Below are 20,577 nucleotides of genomic sequence, written 5' to 3'. Positions count from 1 at the left end.
CTTGCCTTGCATGCCTGAGGCCCTGGGTTCGATTCCTCAGCACCACATAAGAAAAAAGCTGGAAGTGGCGCTGAGGCTCAAGTGGTAGAGCGCTAGCCTTGAGCTGAAGAGCTGAGGGACAGCGCTCAGGCCCACAGTTCAGGCCCCACAACCGGACCCAAAAAAAAGTCTCTGATCCTCAGATCTCAGCCTCCTTGGGTAGCTAGGATTATAGGTGTGAGCCACTGGTGCTCAGCTTGAAATTACTTTCTAATAGTCAAATTTTAAAATCGCATTGAACTTTACCATTTTTGTGAATTTTCAAAATAAAACATTGTCTATTAGTTAATATAATAATTACCTAGGAGACAAATAGTCTATATATGGTTAATTTTTAAAGTCTTTACTGTTAACACTGTATCAAAATACAAAGACATAAGGAGCTGGGAATGTGGATTAGTGGTAGAGTGCTTGCCTAGTACACATGAAGCCTTAGGTTCAATTCCTCACTACCACATTAACAGTAAACCCTGCAAGTGGCGCCATGGCTCAAGTGGTAGAGTACTAGCCTTGAGCACAAAAACTAGGGACAGAGCCTAAGCCCAGAATTCAAGTCCCAGGACCAAAGGTACAAAACAAAAAGATAAAAATTATTTTTATCTCATAATACTATCTTAAGGGGAACAGTCAGTAACCAGTGGTGAATCATAATGAAAAGAACCCACTTTGGAAATTCTGAAATGCTTATGGACTAAACTACTAAGAAGAGGCTTGGTAGTAGTTTTACCAGAATAACAAGCAGCAGATACCATGAAGACAGAAATGCCTGACCTCACAGCATCACAGTCAGCCTTCCAGTCTAAGTTCCTATATGCTCTCAGGATGCTTTTACCTCTTCAATCTACGAAAGGGGCAACAGTGAGGCTCTTTACTTATCTGGGTCCTGGAGGCCAGACTAATGCAGTTACCTTCACTGATTACAGAATCATACCAACAATAGCAGTGTTGCAGCTGATGGTGGAAGACTGTCTTTCTTCAACACTGTGAAAGAAGTGCTCAACCCAACGATCACAAAGAATGAACCGTGGAACTTTTCTTATTGTTTATAAATTCCTCTTTTAGTTTGGAGGTAGAACTCACATTTTTTGACTTGATAAATTATAAACTCATCTTACAAAGAAACTTCTTGCACTGTGCTTTTAAGTCTGAAGAGCTGTACCAAATGCCAACAGCCACCTACCATCTCTACTGTTCTGAGTCTTGCCCTTGAACTGAAAAAGGACTAGCAGAGACAAAAAAAAAATAACAAAAAGCACATACTACAGCATTTTTTTCAGCTAAAATTTTCCATTTGACAGCTGCATTTTCAACACTATGGAAATGAATCTACCTACTTTTTCTAGTGATCTAACTTTAATTAAAAATACTCTCTTTCAAGAAACTGATGCAAAGTATAAAGGAAAAGTTGTAAGTGAAGTGGAAACAGAAGGGTACTTCTCCCAGGCTTTTGCAGGTAAGCTCTTTAAATACTATATAGCAAGAATAATTAATATTCTATTGTATTTGTTAGGCAATTTGTTGTTGTTAAGTTGGCTAAAGAGTAATATACTATATTAGTAGCTGTTTTGTCAATTAACACTTTCTTCAGAAAATTTCAGGTTGGGTTTTAACCAATTACTATTTTCAAAGTGTTGCTGAAAACACAAATCTGTTACTATGAAAAACTGAAAAAAATAAAATTCAGAATATATCTGGGTTCTTTTGAAAAACTGAAGAGGATTTTTTTTGCTTAATTCTGTTTAATTTTCCAAAGTTACTTTGGTATTACAGAAAAGATTTTAAAACGATGACAGTTGCATACAGTAGGAACTTGCCTAAGGTGTTAGGTTAAGAATCCCTAAAAGCTGTCTTTGTTAAAAAAGCAATTACTTTCCAGTACGAAGATGCCAAGTCTAACACACACATGAAATAAAATAATCACTTATCTTTGGCTAAAACTTTCCTAAGGTCATTATAAAGTTAGACTGAAGAGAAAATTCTACTTAATGTATGACTTTTATTACTGAAAATAACCAAGAAAAACATGTAAATATCTTTATACCTCTCTGGCAGATCAGATTTTCAATATTTTAGGCTAATTATTTCAATATACAGACCTTAAATCACTGTTTTTCCCACTGATCCACAGATGAAGAATAAACATGAATAACTCAGGGCTAAATGTAACATCATATATCATTAACTATCTTGACCCTTACCAGGAAGGTAAGGAATTTCTGACACTGAAGGATCCAATATACCCTAGTGACTTCTGCTTATAGTTTTCTAAGGAAACAATAGAACTTAAAGACAAGAAAAAAAATATCTAGAAGTATACCAAACTTTTAGTGTATAAAGTTTAGCATCTAGAAAATGATCTATCACTAAATTAAGGTTTGCTTATGAATTAAATAACTACTTTTGTTAACTTAAAAACAAAGTAAAAAGCAGTAATGGAACAGTTTCTTATAAAACATATAATGTCAGAACTGAGCTGGGTGCCAGTTGCTCATGCCTGTAATTCTAGCTACTAAGAAGGCTAAGTAGTGAGGAGTGTGGTTTGAAGCCAGAAGAGACAGCAAAGTCTTATCTCTAACTAACTAGCAAAAAGCCATGAGTGGAACTGTGGCTCAAGTGGTAGAGTGTCAGCCTTGAACGAAAGAGCTCAGGGATAGTGCCCACACCCTGAGTTCAAGCCCCAGTACTGATTTTTACAGAGCTTGTGGGTATCACAAATCTGCACCTTAATAATGTCAATTAACTAAGTTATATTGACTATTGTCTAATTGTAAAACAAAAACAAAACAAAAACCCAAGAAAACAGTTTTGTTAGATTTCATTTTCTTTTTGATTTACCTATCAAGTTTTAGACTTCTAAAAAAATTACTCAAGGAGGAAATGGGAATACAGGAGGGGTGAATTTGCTCAAAGTAGACTGTGCATGTATGGAAGTATCACAATGAAACCTCTTCATATGTATTAACAAATGTATGTTCAAAAACAAAATTTTAAAAATTGCTCAAAATTCTTGGGGGACTTTATAGTGATATATTACACACACACACACACACACACACTATATATATATATATATATAAATATATAAATATATATATATATAAATATATATTTGCAGACTTCAGGTTACCACTTTCACTCCTAAGAGGTATCCACAGAAGTAGTATTCAAAGACCCCTAATGGAGGTCTTGGGGAAGAGCATGCTTGCTGTACAGAGGAGTTACAGTTACATGAGTGAGGCAATGAGTACATTAGTTGTTGATCATTGTTACCCCTTCCCTTGTTGTCCCACTAACATCCCCCCCACCCCCAACTGAAGTTGTAAAGTTTGTTTCCAATATACTGTCCTGTGGGTCTCATTGTTGCAATGGGTCATCCTGTGTCCTTGTTTCACCATTTTGTTATTCCCCTTCCCCTCCCCAGATTAGACAAATGTATATACAAGATGCAAGGTACCAAAATCAAGTACAGTGACAACAGGGGATATACCATAGGGGGAAGAACATACAAGGGAAACAAACACAAAAATCACCCAGTACATTTAAAACAACTCAGACCTCTAGTGTCCATATCTTGGGGTTGATTTCACTTGGCATCAACTTTTATGTACATAGCGTTTGAGCTTTTCAGTTCATCTGGTAAGATTATCCTATACATATTCTATTTATTGCAAATAAGGAAACCATGAGGCCTAACTTTCTCTTGGACTAGCTTACTTCACTTAATATGATTGGGAAAAAGCATTTTCTATGAGAAACATTAGTGAGGTGTTGTTGTGGCAGGTGCTCACCATCTTGCTGGTCTAAGGAGGTAAATTCATTGTAAAAATAAGATAAAAAATGTGTAAGTTTTGAATCTGCCATTTCAGAGGCTGTGTCTCTATATGGAGAACCTGTCCTAATACCATTTGCGGTGTTTTCTTTAGATGTGTTAGGAGACATTTTAAAACCATTTGTTTGAGTTCATTCAGATGTTTTCATGCCTGAGGATACAGGCAAAAGTTCTTCATACTATTTTCTTGTTTTAAAAAATCCTTAAAATCTTTGTGAAGCTGGCACTGGTGGCTCATGCCTGTAATTCTAGCTACTCAGGAGGCTGAGATCTGAGGACTGCCGTACAAAGCAAGGCCGGGAATGAAAGTCTGTGAAACTCTAATTGCCAATAAACCACTCAGAAAACCCGATTGGTGCAGTGGCTCAAGTGGTACTATCCTTGAGCTGAAGAGCTGAGAGACAGTGTTCAGGCTCAGAGTTCAAGCCCCATGACCGATAAAAAATTTTTTTTTTGTGGGGCTGGGAAGGTGGTAGAGCTCATTGATAGAGTGCTTGCTTTACATGCATGAGGACCTGGGTTTGATTCCTCAGCACCACATAAGAGGAAAAATCCAGAAGTGGTGCTGTGGCTCAAGTGGTAGAGTGCTAGCCTTGAGGTGAAGAGGTGAGGGACAGTGCCCAGGCCCCACGACTAACCCCCCCAAAAAATATATATTTGTGTACAAATACAATTCTCCCAATATTGCCAAATTCTGTTCTCTCTTTCCTCTCCCTCCACCATCTCCCCTTCACTGTCCAGAACTTTGGTGCTCAAAGCTAGGACTTCACCACTTGAGCCACAGCCCCACTTCTGGCTTTTTTTCTGGGTGGCTAATTGGAGATAAGAGTTTCATGGATTATTCTACCCAGGATAACTTCAAACCTTGAACCTCAGATTTCAACCTCCCAAATAGCTAGGATTATAGGTGCAAATCGCCAGTGCCCAGCCCTTTTCTCTTTTTATTGTTGATGGATCAATCATGTTACAAACTTGTTTTGTGCATCTGCTCTATTATTCTTTTGCAATTTCTACTTTCTGCAATTAATTTCCCTTCCTACCTTCCTTCCCTTCTTTCCTGTCAGTCATGGGGCTTGAATTTAGGCCTTGAGTACTGTCCCGGAGCATTTTTTGCACAAAACCACTTTGAGCCACAGCTTCACTTCTGGTTTTCTGGTGGTTAAGAGATTCACAGACTTTCCTGCTTATGCAGGCTTTGAACTGTGACCCTCAGATCTCAGCCTCCTGAGTAGCTGAGGTTATAGGCATGAGCCACCAGCACCCTACACTTTTTAAAAATTTTACACAGATTTCCCTTTACTCCTTAATTTTTTAATTGGATGTCCTACATGCCCTATCTCTGCTTTTAAGAGTATTATTGCTGGCACCAGTGGCTCATGCCTGTAATCTTAGCTACATCAGGAGGCTGAGATCTGAGGATCAAGGTTTGAAATCAGGCTGAGTAAGAAAATCTGGGAGACTTTATCTTCAATTGATTAATCTCTCTTTCTCTAGTAGAGTGCTAGCCTTGAGGGAAAAAAACAAAACAAAACAGCAAGCTTAGGGACAGTGCCCAGGCCCTGACTTCAAACCCCAAGCAAGCGTGTGCACACACATGCACGCATGCACGCACGCACGCACACACACACACACACACACACACACACACACACAATTACTAAGGTGACCTGCTAAAATTTCCCACTGTAACTATGGATTTTTAACATTCAATTTGCAATTCAGGCAGACTAGATACTAGCTTTCAATTTTACTTTGTTGTGGTCCATAGAAATGTCCCTTATACTCCCCTTTTAGCTACAGTTCCCATTTAATATTTTATGCAGTTTAAAATCGTCTCTCAACTATATTATTTTTATTCCTTTTATCTACATGTGATTTTTATCACATTTCTTTAGCCTGCTAGCTCAGCTGTCTCTTTAGATTAGCTCTTTGCTAATTTGGTGACTTCTCAGGCTGACTTCAAACCTCAATTCTCTAGATATTAAGACTCCTGAGTAGCTAGGATTATAGGTATGAGCCCTGGCACTTAGCTTTTATGTTCTCCTGGATTACTGACTTGTTTTTCCTCAGTTATTTAAGAATTCCATCAGTGACTGGTACTCCTGTGAATATACATCATCTTAAGCCTCTGGTTGCTTTTCTTTCTTTGCTATAATGTGACAGGTGGTTATTTATTTTTATTGTGCCTGGGGTCTCTCTGACTGCCTAAATTTGAGACATCTTTTATGGACTCTGGAAATTTCTCAATCATAATCTCCTCAAATATTTTCTCTACTTTACTATTAATTCTTATCCATAATATTAGATGTTATAATCTTATCCTCTCTGTCCTGTTTCCCTTTCTTTTCCTCTTTGGGAGATGCATCTGTATTCCCTCAGATGGTTCTTCTAGCTCACCAATTTTCTTTAGCTATCATTAATTAACTGTTGAATACAGGTAGAGGTTCTTTCAGTAATTAAAAGTTTAATTTCTGTAAGTTCTACTTGGTTACTTTCTTTTTTATTTTTTTTTTGTCGGTCGTGGGGCTTGAACTCTGGGCCTGGGTGCTGTCCCTCAGCTCTTCAGCTCAAGGCGAGCGCTCTACCTCTTGAGCTATAGCGCCACTTCCGGTTTTCTGGTGGTTTATTAGAGATAGGAGTCTCACGGTCTCTCCTGCCCGGGCTGGCTTTGAACCGCGATCCTCAGATCTCAGCCTCCTGAGTAGCTAGGATTACAGGCGTGAGCCACCAGCGCCTGGCTACTTGGTTACTTTCAAATCTGCCTGTTACTTTAATAGCATTTGATTCTTCTATTTTTTGTTATTGTTTCTTTATTTTGTAATCTACATTTGGTGGTTGTATCCACCAAAGTCTCTATCAGGGGTAGGAACCTTTTCTTCTGCCAAGGACCATTTAGCTGTATGTTACATCATTTGTGGGCCAAACTAATCAATACAGATAGGTGGGCTGTAGGCAACCAATGAGAAGCATGAGTCTGTCCTGTCATGTGCCAAATAATTTTGAGGGCCTTATATAGCCTGTGGGCCAGATGTTCTTACCCCTTGCTAGCTGATTATTCTATCAACTAAAGTTTTTCAGCAGGGTTACATAATCCTGCTATTTGTTATACCTTATCTCTCACTCACTGAGAATTACTTCCTTGGATAGTGAGTGACTGGGGACCATGAAGACTTTGTGGAAGCTTATCTGTGGATCCCTGGGCAACCTGACTGAAGGATCTTGTCAAAGAGCTTTGTATTTGTGTCTGCCAAGTATCCTAGAGTACTTACCTGCTAATGATTAATTTTATATTAGCTTCTTGGCTTGAATAGAAACTATACAAAATAAGTGGTAATAACTTGAATCCCAAATTTATATGAGGGAAGGTTCATGGTTATAATTTTTAGAGGGGACACATTTCTTTTAACTGATAACTCAGACTGAGATAGACAAACTTGATTACTACCACTCCAGGTTGGTGAACAGGATCTTTCCAATTAGATCTGGCATATACTAAAGAGTATGTTTCAGCACTAACTTTCCACTTTATGAAGTATGATATCCTCATGCTATTATACACTTTTTTTCCCCTGGTGGTACTGAGGTTTGAATATAGGATCTCACATTCTACCATACGTTTAGCCCCTCAACCCCCCTTTTTATTTTGCTGGTTATGGGGCTTGAACTCTGAGCCTGGTTGCTGTCCCTGATCTCTTCAGCTCAAGGCTAGCACTCTACCATTTGAGCCACAGTGCCACTTCCAGCCTTTTCTGCTTATGTGGTGCTGAGGAATCAAACCCAGGGCCTCATGCATGCAAGGCAAGCATTTTACCACTGAGCCACCTTCCTAGCCCCCTTCTTCTTCTTCTTCTTCTTTTTTTTTTTTTTTTTGCTCTAGACTTCAGACTGTGATCCTCTTGTCTACATTTTCCATGTAGCTGGATTTCAGGAGTATGGCACTATACTAGGCTAACTTTCAGCCTGGGCTGGTTTCAAACCACATTCTTCCCAATCTCTACTCCCTGAGTAGCATCTACCAATACTAACAGCATGTTTAATTAAGGGAAACTCCCACCTCTAAACACTTCATAATAGCTGATGTCATAGTCAGCTCAGTGCCTCTTGTCATTGCCTTCAATTTTACTTTGTTGTGTCCCATGGCCCATGGAAATGTCCCTTACTTCCTTTTTGGCTATACTTTTCATTTAATATTTTATGATTATGGAGGCAAGATTTTCTGTCCAGATGTCTCTGTACAAGAACTGAATACTTTCTTAGATGTGTGTATGTCACAGAACTCCTAGTTTAAAGTCTCCAAGGAATGGTTTTATAATCCAAGCAGCTATTAAAAGAGTCTATTTGCAAGCAAAGACAGATTGTTCATAATGTGTATGTTATACAGTAAATCAAGCAAACAAACATCCCTACCCCAAAAATCCAAACAAAATCCCTTTGTATCAACATCAAAAGATCCACTGATTAGAAATGTTATCACTGAGAATTTTAAAAATTTTGGGATGACTCTGATACAGTAGTGCTTGTATGGCATGCAAAAGGCTTTGGGTTGTATTTCTAGCATCCCCCAAAACAAAAAGACTGAAGCGCGGGTATCATGCATGCTAGGCACGTGCTCTGCCACTTCAGCCACACCTTCAGTCCTCTATGTTTGTATATGTTTTTTGTTGTTGTTGTTGTGTGTAGGACCTGAACTCTGGGCCGTGATGCTGTCCCTCAGCTCTTCAGCTCAAGGATAGTGCTCTTGGCTTTTTTCTGCTTATGTGTTGCTGAGGAATCAAACCTAGGGCCTCATGCATGCAAGGCAAGCACTCTACCACTGAGCCACCTTCCCAACCCCTGTATGTATGTTTTTAAAAACAAGATCTCAGTTTCTTTGCCTGGATTGGGCTTAAAACTATCCCAGTCTTGGCACTATGCCTGTAATTACATGCCTGTAATCCTAGCTATTCAGCAGGCTGAGAGTTGAGAATCACAGTTTGAAGCCAGCCTGGGCAGGAAAGTCCATGAGACTCCTATCTCCAATAAATTACCAAAAAAGCTGGAAGTGGTGCTGTGGCTCAAGTGGTACAACACTAATCTTGAGCAAAAGAAGCTCAGGGACAGCACCCAGCTTCTGAGCTCAAGCTTCAGATCTGGCAAAAAACAGCCCCTTTCTCCTCCCCCCCTCCCCTGCAAAACAACAACAACCACCCAAAAATCTCTTCTCCTACATCCAGTTCCCAAGTAACTAGGATTGTAGGTGTGTATCATCACATTATTGAGCTCAAATTTTTAATGTACATATTTTTTCAAAGTCCAGGCTGCTAATAATGGCTCCTGAAACATTTGAGAATAATACTTGTTAAGAGAAACAAAGAGAGCTAGGGATATAGCTTGGTAGTGGAGTGTTTGCTCGCCTTGCATATGTGAGATGCTAGGTTGGTATTAGTGGTAGAGTGGTTACCTAGTGTATATGAAGTGTTGGGAATGAGAGAGACAGAATAGCAGAATTCTCAAATATATCTATGGTACTATTCAGAAGGGACAGAAGAAGCATATTACAGGTATGGTTTAGAAGAGAATCTTGATAATACGTAAGTCCCTACAACTGCTTCACTAGTAAGATCTTTTAGCTTGATTTTAGGATGGAGACAGTCTGATATAGTTCATATTTGTCAGTGACTGACAAACTACCTTATACTCATGATGCCTTTTTAAAATAAGCACGTCAGATCAGCTATTTAAGTGATTTTATCCAACGTCACAGTCAGTAAAATGACAAAGCCTAGAAATATATGCAAACTAAATTCAATGTCAAAAAAGTGTTACCAGGGCAAAGCCACCCTTAAGGATATATTCTGTAGCTTCTCTATACCTAAAAATCATTTATGTATTTCAAAAAGGAATAACTTAAGAGATATGTTTTACCTCAAGTTTCCTAAGCAGTTGTTTGATTCAGGTATGGAAGAACTAAACATACATTAGTGTGCAGATTCATGCTTTAGATTTTTATCCAATGGTAGCTAACAATGTATATAGCTATATAAATTCAAAGGAATTTAATAACCTAAACTATTGCAGAGTTCTAATGGACAGCATTTCTCTGGAGTGTGGATGCAGGAATTAAGTAATTCTATTGCTTCAGCAGTAGAAAGAATATTGCCTCTGAAGACCAAAGTACTAAATTTGAATTATACATCTTTCACTTATAACTATATCTTTCATTTATCTCTTTCATTTATTCTATATTTCATTTATGACTCTTGAGCAAGCTTCTAAGTATCTAAATGTCTTGTTTCTTCAATCTGTTATGAAATTGGGAACCAGAAAAATAAGGTGATGGGAAGGAATATCACCATTGCTCAATAACTACAAAATGGGGGGACTGGGAAGGTGGTTCAGTAGTAGAGTGCTTGCCTAGCATGCATGAAGTCCTGGGTTCGATTCCTCAGTACTACATACACAGAAAAAGTCAGAAGTGGTGCTGTGGCTCAAGTGGTAGAGCGCTAGCCCTGAGCAAAAGAAGCTCAGCGACAGTGCCCAGGCCCTGAGTTAGGGTCCCAGGACTGGTTAAAAAAAAAACAAAAAACTACAAAATGTACAACATGCCATTCTTCATTGAAGCCCCATTAAAAGCCTTTTGTGGCCTTGTGCAGAACAGAAATATACTGTTTCTAGGGCTGGGGAGGTGGCTCAGTGGTAGAGCGCTTGCCTTGCATGCATGAGGCCCTGGGTTTGATTCCTCAGCACCACATAAGCAGGAAAAAAAAGCCAGAAGTGGCACTGTGGCTCAAGTGGTAGAGTGCTAGCCTTGAGCTGAAGAGCTGAGGGGCTGCACCCAGGCCCAGAGTTCAAGCCCCACGACCGGACCCCAAACCCCTCCCCCCCCAAAAGAAATATACTGTTTCTGAAGATTAGAGAGAATTACCACATTTAAGGCCTTGATTAATAAAAATATTTTCCAAGATTTCACATTTCTCTTGGGAGTGGCATATGTGGGTATGGATAGTCATGTATGTAAGAAAAACTTAAAAATAAGTGCATAAAACAATTATAGAACTGGAAAAAGTTTCAGTTCAATGCTCTCTCACATTAACTTAAAACTTGATCTGAATGAAAGAAGGTGAATATGAAAGTATAATTTTAGTTAAATGGGTCAGGTATCTTGGTGGTATTTCCCACAGGAGGGCAACAAAAGAATAGCTATAGAATCAGGTATAATTACATAGATGCATAATCAGATACTAACTTTTTACTTACAGAACAAATCCCTAAACAACTCAACAGCTTACTCACCTGATAAAACTATTTTCTACTTTTAAAACTAGGTAGACAAAACTCACACATTAGAGAGGCTTTAGTATTTCCAACTGAATTCTTTCTTGACACAGCTTTTCTTTTAAATACTTTCCCCAATGGAATAACTTGGTAAAGTGAGTATTCTGTTCAAGGAAAGAAATCTTTTTTTCTGTCCCTTGTTGAAAATCATTCTAAAATGCATTAGTTTACTTTTCTTAAGTACATGCTTGTTAATGTGCTAATAAATACTATTGATGACTTAAGGTGTCATCACAGTAAATTAATCAACAATATTAAAATGGGGCTATAATTATAGGATACTGACAATTTTGTATTAATCTCAGACTATAGTATAGATAGCTATGTTTCCACAGAATAAGGTTGGTAATTAAGTTGATTGCTTTAACTGGTTATGTACATGGTTTTAAAATACATTTCCAAATAACTGAAGTTCTGTTGTTAGTTTCTAGATGATTATGGTTAAGTTATATGTCACATTTCAATTTCATAGATCTCTTTACTAGTGAGAGAAATACAATACAATTTAGTCTTATGCTAAATAGTAATTAGATTCATGAGTCTCTCAAATCATTTTCCCTACTGACTATTAGGAATAATACATATTGAGTTTCCAGAGAGTTAAAAGCAGAATTAGCCTACTCAGGGCCTGAGTTCTGTCCCTGAGCTTTTGTGCTTTAGGCTAGCACTCTACTACTTGAGCCACAGCTCTACTTCTGGCTTTTTTGTATGTATGTATGTATGTATGTATGTGTGATTAAATGGAGACAAGAGTCTCATAGATTTTCCTGCCCAGGTAGGATCGAACTGTAATCCTCAGATCTCTGAGTAGTCTCACTGATTACGGTAAGCCTATTCAATTAAAAAAAAAAAAAAAAAGCTTTATGCCAGTGGCTCACGCCTGTAATCCTAGCTACTCAGGAGGCTGAGATCCGAGGATCACAGTTCAAAGCCAGTCCAGCCACAAAAGTCCGTGAGACTCTTATCTCCAATAAACCACTCAGCAAACCAGAAGTGGAGCTGTGGTTCAAGTGGTAGAGCGCTAGCCTTGAGCTGAAGAGCTGAGGGACAGTGCCCAGGCCCAGAGTTCAAGCCTCATGACCAACAACAACAACAAAAAAAGATCTGCTTTTTTGGGTAAAATTTTCCCATTAATGGAATGTGTTTTTTTTGTTGGTCGTGGGGCTTGAACTCTGGGTTTGGCCACTGTCCTTGTGCTCTTCAGCTCAAGGCAAGCGCTCTACTGCTTGGGGTCACAGCACCAACTTCCGGTTTTCTAGCGGTTTATTGGAGAAAAGAGTCTCATGAACTTTCCTTCCCGGGCTGGTTTTGAACCGAGATCCTCAGATCTCAGCCTCCTGAGTAGCTAGGATTACAGGCGTGAGCCACCGGCGCCCGGCTTAATGGAATGTTTATCCCAAAGAAAATAGCCAAGTGAATAACCATGTTTATTATTATGCTATTTTAAAATAAATCTATATGACTCACAGATTAAAAGGCATTCCTTAGTGCTTTTAACTATCTGACAGGTACTTATCTGAGAAAGTTTACTGAAATATCAAGAGATAGATCTTGTCTCACTTAAATATTTAAAAACAAGTGATGAAAAGTGTGGGGCTGTTAGCTTTCTAACAGATTTTACTACTTTTCACTCAGGTTGTTAAGAGGATGTGTATCTACTGACTTTGTATGTTTTATACTGAAGATACCCGCCCAGTCCCAATCTCAATTCCTCCCAGTTGGGTGAAATTCAAACACAGTTAACTTTTACTTTTTAAGTTAGCAGCAACATTTATCTAACAATAATCACACTGCTACCAGAACCAATTCTTATAACCCTACAGTTAATGTCAAAATGACTGCTCTCTGTCAATTATCCATACCTTCAATCCCCATACTAAAATACTAGGACCTAATGTACTTTTTTTTGTGTGTGTGTGGTGATAGGGATGAAATCCAGGTCTCCTACAGGCAAGTGACCTTTGAGCTATGTTCCCAACTGCCAAGTATACTTTTTAGCACAGATGATTCAACCTAAAACTGTATTCTCTTATGCTGGGCCTCATGTGCCAAGCCACAGCTCCCAGTCAGCCGTGTAAGCACAAAGGCAAATAACTGATAGGAAGCTATAAATATGGCAGTTTAGATGTTTATCAGGAAGTAATCCCCCCCCCCCCCCGAGAAATATTCATACTGTATTTTGTTGAAAGGGCACCCTCACCTTTGCTGGCTGCATTAATCATTATTAGAGACTATAAAGAGCTAGAAAAGACTCTGGATGAGGAAGCAAAAAAAGGGTTACAATCCTAACTCTCCAACTTAGTGCCTATCATGATTTTGGTTAACTATTTCATTGTATCTTTACCATTAAAGCACGATAGCTATCCTGATACCCAGGAGATGTTCAGTTAAATAAAAAGATGGAAAAATACCACTATTCAGGGCAAAGACAGTACTTTCTCTGTGGAAAGAAGTATCAGTATCTGTTCCCATCTTGTTTTTTCCAAACTAGGTCCTGACACTCAGGGAACATGGCCAGCCAAGAATTTAGTGGTACAACAAAACAAGGAATATAGCTTATTTTCATAGAAGAAAAAAAGTTAATAAATAGTATCGTTAAGTCAACTAATAGGTTATTATTCTATAAAAAGTATGTTCAATTATAGAACTAGTTTTTAAAAATTTGCCAAGTTCTGATTGCTCATACCTATAATCCTACCTACCAGGGAGGCTGAGATCTGAGGACAGTGGTTCAAAGCCAGCCCAGGCAGAAAGTCCATGAGAATCTTATCTTCACTTAATGACCAAAAAGCTGGAAGTGGAGGTGTGACTCAAGCGCCAGACTTGAGTGAAAAAGGCAAGTGAAAGTGTGAGGCCTTAAGTTCAAGCTCTATTACTGGCCAAACAACAAACTAACATTGATCTTGCCAAGAGACTCATTTATAATACAACAGAGTATAGGATATATATTTTGTACTATAATTTAAACTCCAAAATATGTGGAAACTAGTCACTCGATATTAAATGTAAACAGATATACTCACAGCTTGCATTTCTATACAGAAGAAATGGTTCATGGAGCTGAAATTCCAAATCTTTATTCACGGGTTCAACTAGGTTGTGCATATTCAGCCGATTTACAATGGTAAAACCATGGTGAGGCGAAGCTGACCTTAGATTTAATAGAAGAAAATCTGTAGTTACCTTTCCATCTGTAGAAATGCTGTCTACTTCTTGATTTTCATTAAAAAAAAAGTATATTGCATAAAATTATTTTCTGCCAGGGGCTCCCACCTGTAATCCTAGCTACTCTAAGGGTTATGGCTTGGAGCCAACTTGGGCAAGAAAGTCATGAGACTCTTATCTCCAATTAATGACCAAAAAGTCAGAAACGGAGAGCTGTGCCTGAAGTGGTAGAGTGCTAAGCCTTGAGCACAAACGTTCAGAAATAGCACCTAGGCCTTGAGTTCAAGCCCCAGGACCAGCACACACATACACACAAAAATTTAAGTCAGGTCATACTCCTTCTCTACTCAAAAGTCTGTAAGGAATCAGTGCCTCAGTATAAAGGTCAACAGGGATCTACTTGATACTACCACACCCCACCACTTCATCTCCTACGTTTCATTCCTTGATTTCCCTGCTGCAGTCAAACTGGGCTCCTTGCCAAACTCTCTGCAGATATGTTTCTACCTAAAAACCTCTGCCTAGACTATTGCTCCCAAATATGCACCTCTTCAGCAAGCATTTGCTCAAATGTCACCTTCTCAAGGCCCCTTAGAATTAATGATCCCGGTCTTAATACCTCTAACCCTTCTCTATTGACCTGTATCACTTATTTGTTTAAACTATCTTTAAGTAGTTGTACAAAAACATTTACTTTTTATATTTATTGTTTTTCTCCCACTACTAGAACATAAGCTCAGGAATTTTTAAACAGATATATCCCAACACAGCAAACAGTAAGCCTGCTTGGAGAAATATTCATTTATATAAAATGTGGTACAGAACTGTCTACAATGAAATCAATTTCCTTTTTTTTTTTTGCTTTTTCAAAACTCCAAATCCTGGATTCTTGTCTTTTTTTTTTTTTTTTGGTACTGGGGATCAAACCCAGTACATAGGCAGCTGCTTTTTTTTTCTTTGGGTCCGGGGGCCTGAACTCTGGGCCTGGGAGCTGTCCCTCAGCTCTTCAGCTCAAAGCTAGTGCTCTACCACTTGAGCCATAGCACCACTTCCGGCTTTTTTCTTCCTGCTTATGTGGTGCTGAGGAATCAAATCCAGGGCCTCAGGCATGCAAGGCAAGCGCTCTACCACTGAGCCACCTTCCCAGCCTCAAATCCAGGATTCTTACAAGTCCTAGTGGTTCCTACAAAGCAATAATCTGACATCTCGATATACCTTTATCTAACACATGTAAAATATTTTCATTATTTCCCAAAAAGAATTTCTTGACTCTCCTTTTATTAGAATCAATGCCATATAAGCCTCCATGAAGTGGATAGTCAAGCCACTCACTGTACTAAATCTACTATTTTCCACAATCAGATCTGTTCTATATCTTAAAATAAGGCCAGTAAAGTATTTTCCAAATATCGCAAATACCACAGTACTAGTAAGAGCTAAAGTTTCTTTGAGACTTTTTACATTGCTAATAAGAGTAATGAAGGGCTGAGAATATATATTTTAAAGGAGGAAAACGTGTAACAGGAAACAAAGTGTCAAAGAAAGAAGAGCTTCATATATAAATATCTAAGCACTTACTTAAGATCATTGTTTAAGTGAGTGTTTAGACAAGATCTCAAAGCTTCATATAGAAATTTAGAAGAAAATAACAAAATATTTTAGATCAGCAACAATGGAGAAAGGCTAGCCTGAAAACCTAATAAAAAAAAAAATCAGGACTCAATAATGACTCCTGGCTGCTACCACCTAAGCTCTAGAAAATAAGGGAACCTTCTTCTGTCAGAAGATCTTAGAAGAGTCCAGAGAAACAAGCACCCCATGACCCTCATATCCTGTCAGTTGCCTTTAGGGCCTCTCAGTGGTCTAGCAATACAAGAACTATGAACCAATCACATTCTTTTTTTTTTTTTTGCCTGTCCTGAGGCTTGAACTCTGGGCTTGGGTGCTGTCCCTGAGCTCCTTTTTCCTCAAGGCTACTGCTCTACCATGTGAACCACATCGCCACTTCCAGCTTTAGGTAAGAGTCTCATGGACTTTACTGCCCAGGATGGCTTTGAACCACGATTCTCAGATCTCAGCCTCCTGAGTAGCTAGGATTACAGGCATGAGCCATCAGTGCCTGGCCCAATTACATTCTTAAGATGGTAAATTCTCAAAGAAGTTGAAAACAAAAAATGTGCAACTCGGGCTGGGAAGATGGCTCAGTGGTAGAGTGTTTGCCTCGCATGCTTGTGGCCCTGGATTCGATTCCTCAGCACCACATAAGCAGAAAAAGCTGGAAGTGGCACTGTGGCTCCAGTGGTAGAGCGCTAGCCTTGAGCTGAAGAGCTGAGGGACAGCGCCCAGGCCCAGAGTTCAAGCACCATGACTGGCAAAAAAAAAAAAAAAAAAAAGTGCAATATGAATAATCTAGTCTCTCTATAAAGTACTCTCAAACTACATATTACCAAAAGTGTTATCTATAATCCAGACCATTGGGGGAAATGGGGTTGGAAAGGGAGCAGAACCAGTCATTGAAGATAACCTCTAATTTTTTAATCATTGAACAGGGGAACAGGCCTATCAACTACTTTATAGCAATAGTGTAAAATTATATTTTACACATAGACTCTCTCTCTTTAATTTAGTGGGAGGCAAACATCTATTTCAGACTCATTCATTACTAGGGATCTAGCTAGCTTAGTATCTCACGTGGAGGGATAAAAACCAGAGAGGACAAACAGAAATGAACATAGGACAATGTTCTTTACCACTAAAAAAACGAAACGCATTTTTAAAAGCTTACCTTCTATATACAAATAGAGTCCCTTCTATGTCAGTTTTCTCCTATAATAGAAAAATAAGTCTATTAGTTATCCAATCTCAAGTAGTTGCAATGGAGAAATACATGTTAAAGACCATTTTTTTTTTCAAACTGTAAAATTTATCTTTCTTTGAAGATATTGGGGTTCAAACTCAGGACCTTAAACTTTCTAACAGAGCCATGTTCCCAGCTTGTAGAAAAAGAAGGATTGTAGCCTTTCTGATCTCCATTTCTGAGTGGCCAAGATTAAAATGTAAGACATCTGGTTGGGCCTAAATCAATCATTTTTGAACAGGAAAAGCAAGTCATCTTCCCCACAGATTGTTGTTATCAGTTTCATATGTATCCATTACAAACTACTGATGCATACATAAGCATATGCAACTTTCAATACAACATACCTGCCTCTGTAGTATTTTCTTTCTAACTTGTACAGAAGATTGTAGAATAGCTTTAATTTTTTAAAAGCTAAAAATGTCTCAGAGTTTTAAAAAATGTGTTCAAGGCTTGTGCTCTACTTGAACCACAGCTCCACTTTTTGGTGGTTAACTGGAAATAAGAGGCTTAAGGACTTTCTTGCCCGGGCTAGCTTCCAACAGATCTCACTGAGTAGCTATGTTTACAGGTATGAGCTACCAGCACCTGGCTATTGTTTTTTTTTTTTTTAATTTTTAAAATTGCTATTACAAAGGCGATGTATAGAGGGGTTACAGGCTCATAATTTAGGTAATGAGTACATTTCTTCTTGGACAATGTCACCTCTTCTCTCCCTCTCTCCCAGTTTTTCCCTGCTGTCCCTACCCACAAATTGTACAGCTCATTTTCAACATTGTGTCTAGTAGGTACTACCACTGCACCATTTGTTTCTCCTTGGTCCCTTCATTTCTGTGTCCCGCCCTTACCCTTGTGAAGTCTTGTGAACATGTTTTAGCATTTGAAACAGAATTCTACAATCCAAGATTTTAAAATGTTGAATATCTTTGTGAAAAACTAGAAACAAATATTAAGTTGTGACCTACATTTAGTTGCTTGCAATTTATATTTCAACAAATTTATCTGCAGGCCAACAAAAATGACTCAAAGCACTTCAAATTCGGGCACAGTTTAAAACAGTTACATGTATAATAAAATCATCTATAATCTTACTCTTTGTGGCTTTCAACAAAGAAAAGAGGAAAAGAAGATGAAGAAAAATTTTGAATTCATTGTTCACAAATGCCAAATGATTTTCACAAAATTACTATAATCTATGCCTAGTTTAAAGATTCCATTGCTCAGTGAAATGTGAATGCCAATCACTGATCAATTCTATACAACCATCATTTAGGGATTGTAAGTGAAGGTTATGGCTAAATGAGTTAATTAGGAAGTCAGTTACAAGAAATGGGAATATTATGCAAACAACTAAAGTGCCTCAAGGAGGGGCTGAGAAGAGTTAGTGAACAAACTGAATATAAACTTTTGAATCCTCCCTGCAGTGCACAGAAACCTAAAAGTATCTTAAGTCTGAAGAAAGTATTCAGAGGTGACATCACTGTTTCCCTCAACACATCTTGGAGAATGCAACTAACCTAAAGCCCTTTCCCTAAATGCCTTGAAATCTTTCCCAAAACTCTGGAATATGGTGTAGCTCGATTAAAGGCGGACTCACTCTCCCCTTCTCTTCCAAGAATTAATTGGATTTCAAACTTCAAATCCAAATGACCTCTGCGAAGGGGGTCTATAATTTACGAATGTCGGGGGGGGGGAGACGGAGGGTATTTATTTTGTAAATTATGTATGTGCAACTTATCTAATAATCCTAAAACGTCATACCCAAGTTTTTGGGCACCTTTTGGGTCCCACCAGTCACATATCCTCCACGCATTTGTAGAGCGGGCAGGTCGCCCCGGTCCCCAGACTCGACCCCAAGGGACTGATCTTGCTCCAATCCTCCCCTCCATCGGCTTTTCCCCCCGAGGCCGCTCCCACAAGCTTTTCCCATTCCCCCCGCCCCACCCCAAACCAGCGCACTCCGTCACCCCTCAGGGTCTGGCCGGACTCTAGGACAGGCTCTGGCCTCGCCTTCACCGTCTAGGCTTCCTGCCTCGTCGCCCCCCCCCTCCCCCAAGCAGCCTGCGCTGTCCCTTTAAGAGGGGTGGCCGGGCAGGCGTCCCCAGTGACTAGGCCGCACTCACCCACTGGTTAGCTTTGGGGGAGAAGGTGTACAGAGCGACCTGGCCCGTGAGGTCGGCAATGCTGGTGATGTAGGGGTCGTGCTGCTTCAGGGCCGCCAGACTCATCTCCTGCCCAGCCCTACTCGGCGACTCCATCTTGAATTTCGGAGCCGAGCCCCTTCGGCGGGGGCGGAGCCGCGGACCGGAAGGTTCCATCCAGGCACAGTTCCCCCAGCTCCGTCAGCCCTCTCAACTTCCGCTCTCTCTCCGGGCCTGACTCCGGGCGGGGGGAATGGAAGGGGGTGGTGGTGCAGGAGTTATTCCTCTCCGCCGCCCGCGCACGCCCTTCATCTGCCGGGTTCCGGTTCCCGCAGGGCCAATCAGCTTGAGGAACGAGCTGGGTAGGCGGGGGCAGGTGGGAGCCGCCCAGCGGGAGGCCGGCGCTACTTCCCAGTAAGCTAAAACTTCAGACCAGGTGCTGAGCGCCGTCCACGCCGTCCTCCGAACGCTGCCGGGCCGGGCTGGGCGCCGACGCGGTGCCGGCTGGGGTCGGCGACGCGGCGGCGCGGGAAGGGTCCCGCGCACCACAGGGGAATTTCAGGGGTCCTTGGACCTTTTAGAAAGCACAGAGCAGCGTGGCAAGGGGGAAGCTCAGCTCAGACCCGGGCTTATCACGGCTGTTAGTAATTTTGCGATTTCTGAAATAACACTCTCCCCCCCCCCCCCCAGGGGAGCGCTAGTCCTAGGGCTTGAACTCAGGGCCTGGTCGCTCGTGGCTACTGCCCTACCACTGGAGCCGTAGCTTCACTTCTGGTTTTTTGGTAGTTGGTTGGACTTTCCTGCCCGGGCTGGCTTTGAACTGCAGTCCCCAGATCGTAGCCTCCTTAGAAGCTAGGATTACAGGCGTGAGCCACTTGTACCTGGCTCTAAAGAGAACTTTTAAAATCATCAAAGTAACTTTATGGCAACGCAGACTGGAACAGATCAACACTATGTTTCAGAGACGATAAAGGAGTTTATTGGGGGCCACCCGAACCAGGCTAGTGCCAGAAAGAAGTTAAGAACCCGAGGGAGGGGAAACCCTGGGTTTTATACAAGCTGGTTACACACAAAATAGGCATAATCAGATATATAAAAGGTCAGGTGGGCTGACAACTTCTGACCAGGTGGACAAGTCCTTTCTAGTTGTTCAGAAATCATGACATCCTGCCACTACCCCTTCTGTACTGTTATTTTTAAATGCCTTGTAGGTTTCCCACTACTGATTCAGA

At 40.1% G+C, this 20,577-nt stretch overlaps 2 protein-coding genes across 3 annotated transcripts in view; one reads left to right on the top strand and one right to left on the bottom strand.

Annotated features, from left to right (window-relative positions):
• The window catches only part of Dcp1a (decapping mRNA 1A), a 56,184-nt gene extending 36,604 nt beyond the window's left edge, over nucleotides 1-19,580 (bottom strand). Inside the window, exons 1-3 of one of the 2 annotated variants that reach the window (XM_013030749.1) lie at nucleotides 19,328-19,580; nucleotides 17,133-17,173; nucleotides 14,206-14,333 (exon numbers count right to left, since the gene is read on the bottom strand). In XM_013030749.1, coding sequence (XP_012886203.1) covers nucleotides 14,206-14,333; nucleotides 17,133-17,173; nucleotides 19,328-19,522 — 364 coding nt within the window. In that variant the 5' untranslated portion in view covers nucleotides 19,523-19,580. Of the gene's footprint in view, nucleotides 1-1,335; nucleotides 1,340-14,205; nucleotides 14,334-17,132; nucleotides 17,174-19,327 lie in introns of those variants that run through there. The other variant, XM_013030750.1, reaches the window with a different exon arrangement.
• Nucleotides 1,303-20,577, top strand: part of Cacna1d (calcium channel, voltage-dependent, L type, alpha 1D subunit) — a 506,855-nt gene continuing 487,580 nt past the window's right edge. The window contains exon 1 of the mRNA XM_013030745.1: nucleotides 1,303-1,492. Within this exon, the coding sequence (XP_012886199.1) occupies nucleotides 1,354-1,492 (139 nt within the window). The 5' untranslated portion in view covers nucleotides 1,303-1,353. The remainder of the gene's footprint in view (nucleotides 1,493-20,577) is intronic.

The sequence above is a fragment of the Dipodomys ordii genome, unplaced genomic scaffold (assembly GCF_000151885.1).
Source record: "Dipodomys ordii isolate 6190 unplaced genomic scaffold, Dord_2.0 Scaffold132, whole genome shotgun sequence".
Lineage (NCBI taxonomy): Eukaryota > Metazoa > Chordata > Mammalia > Rodentia > Heteromyidae > Dipodomys > Dipodomys ordii.
Note: the sequence above shows the minus strand (reverse complement) of the source record. Positions and strands in the feature narration are given on the sequence as shown.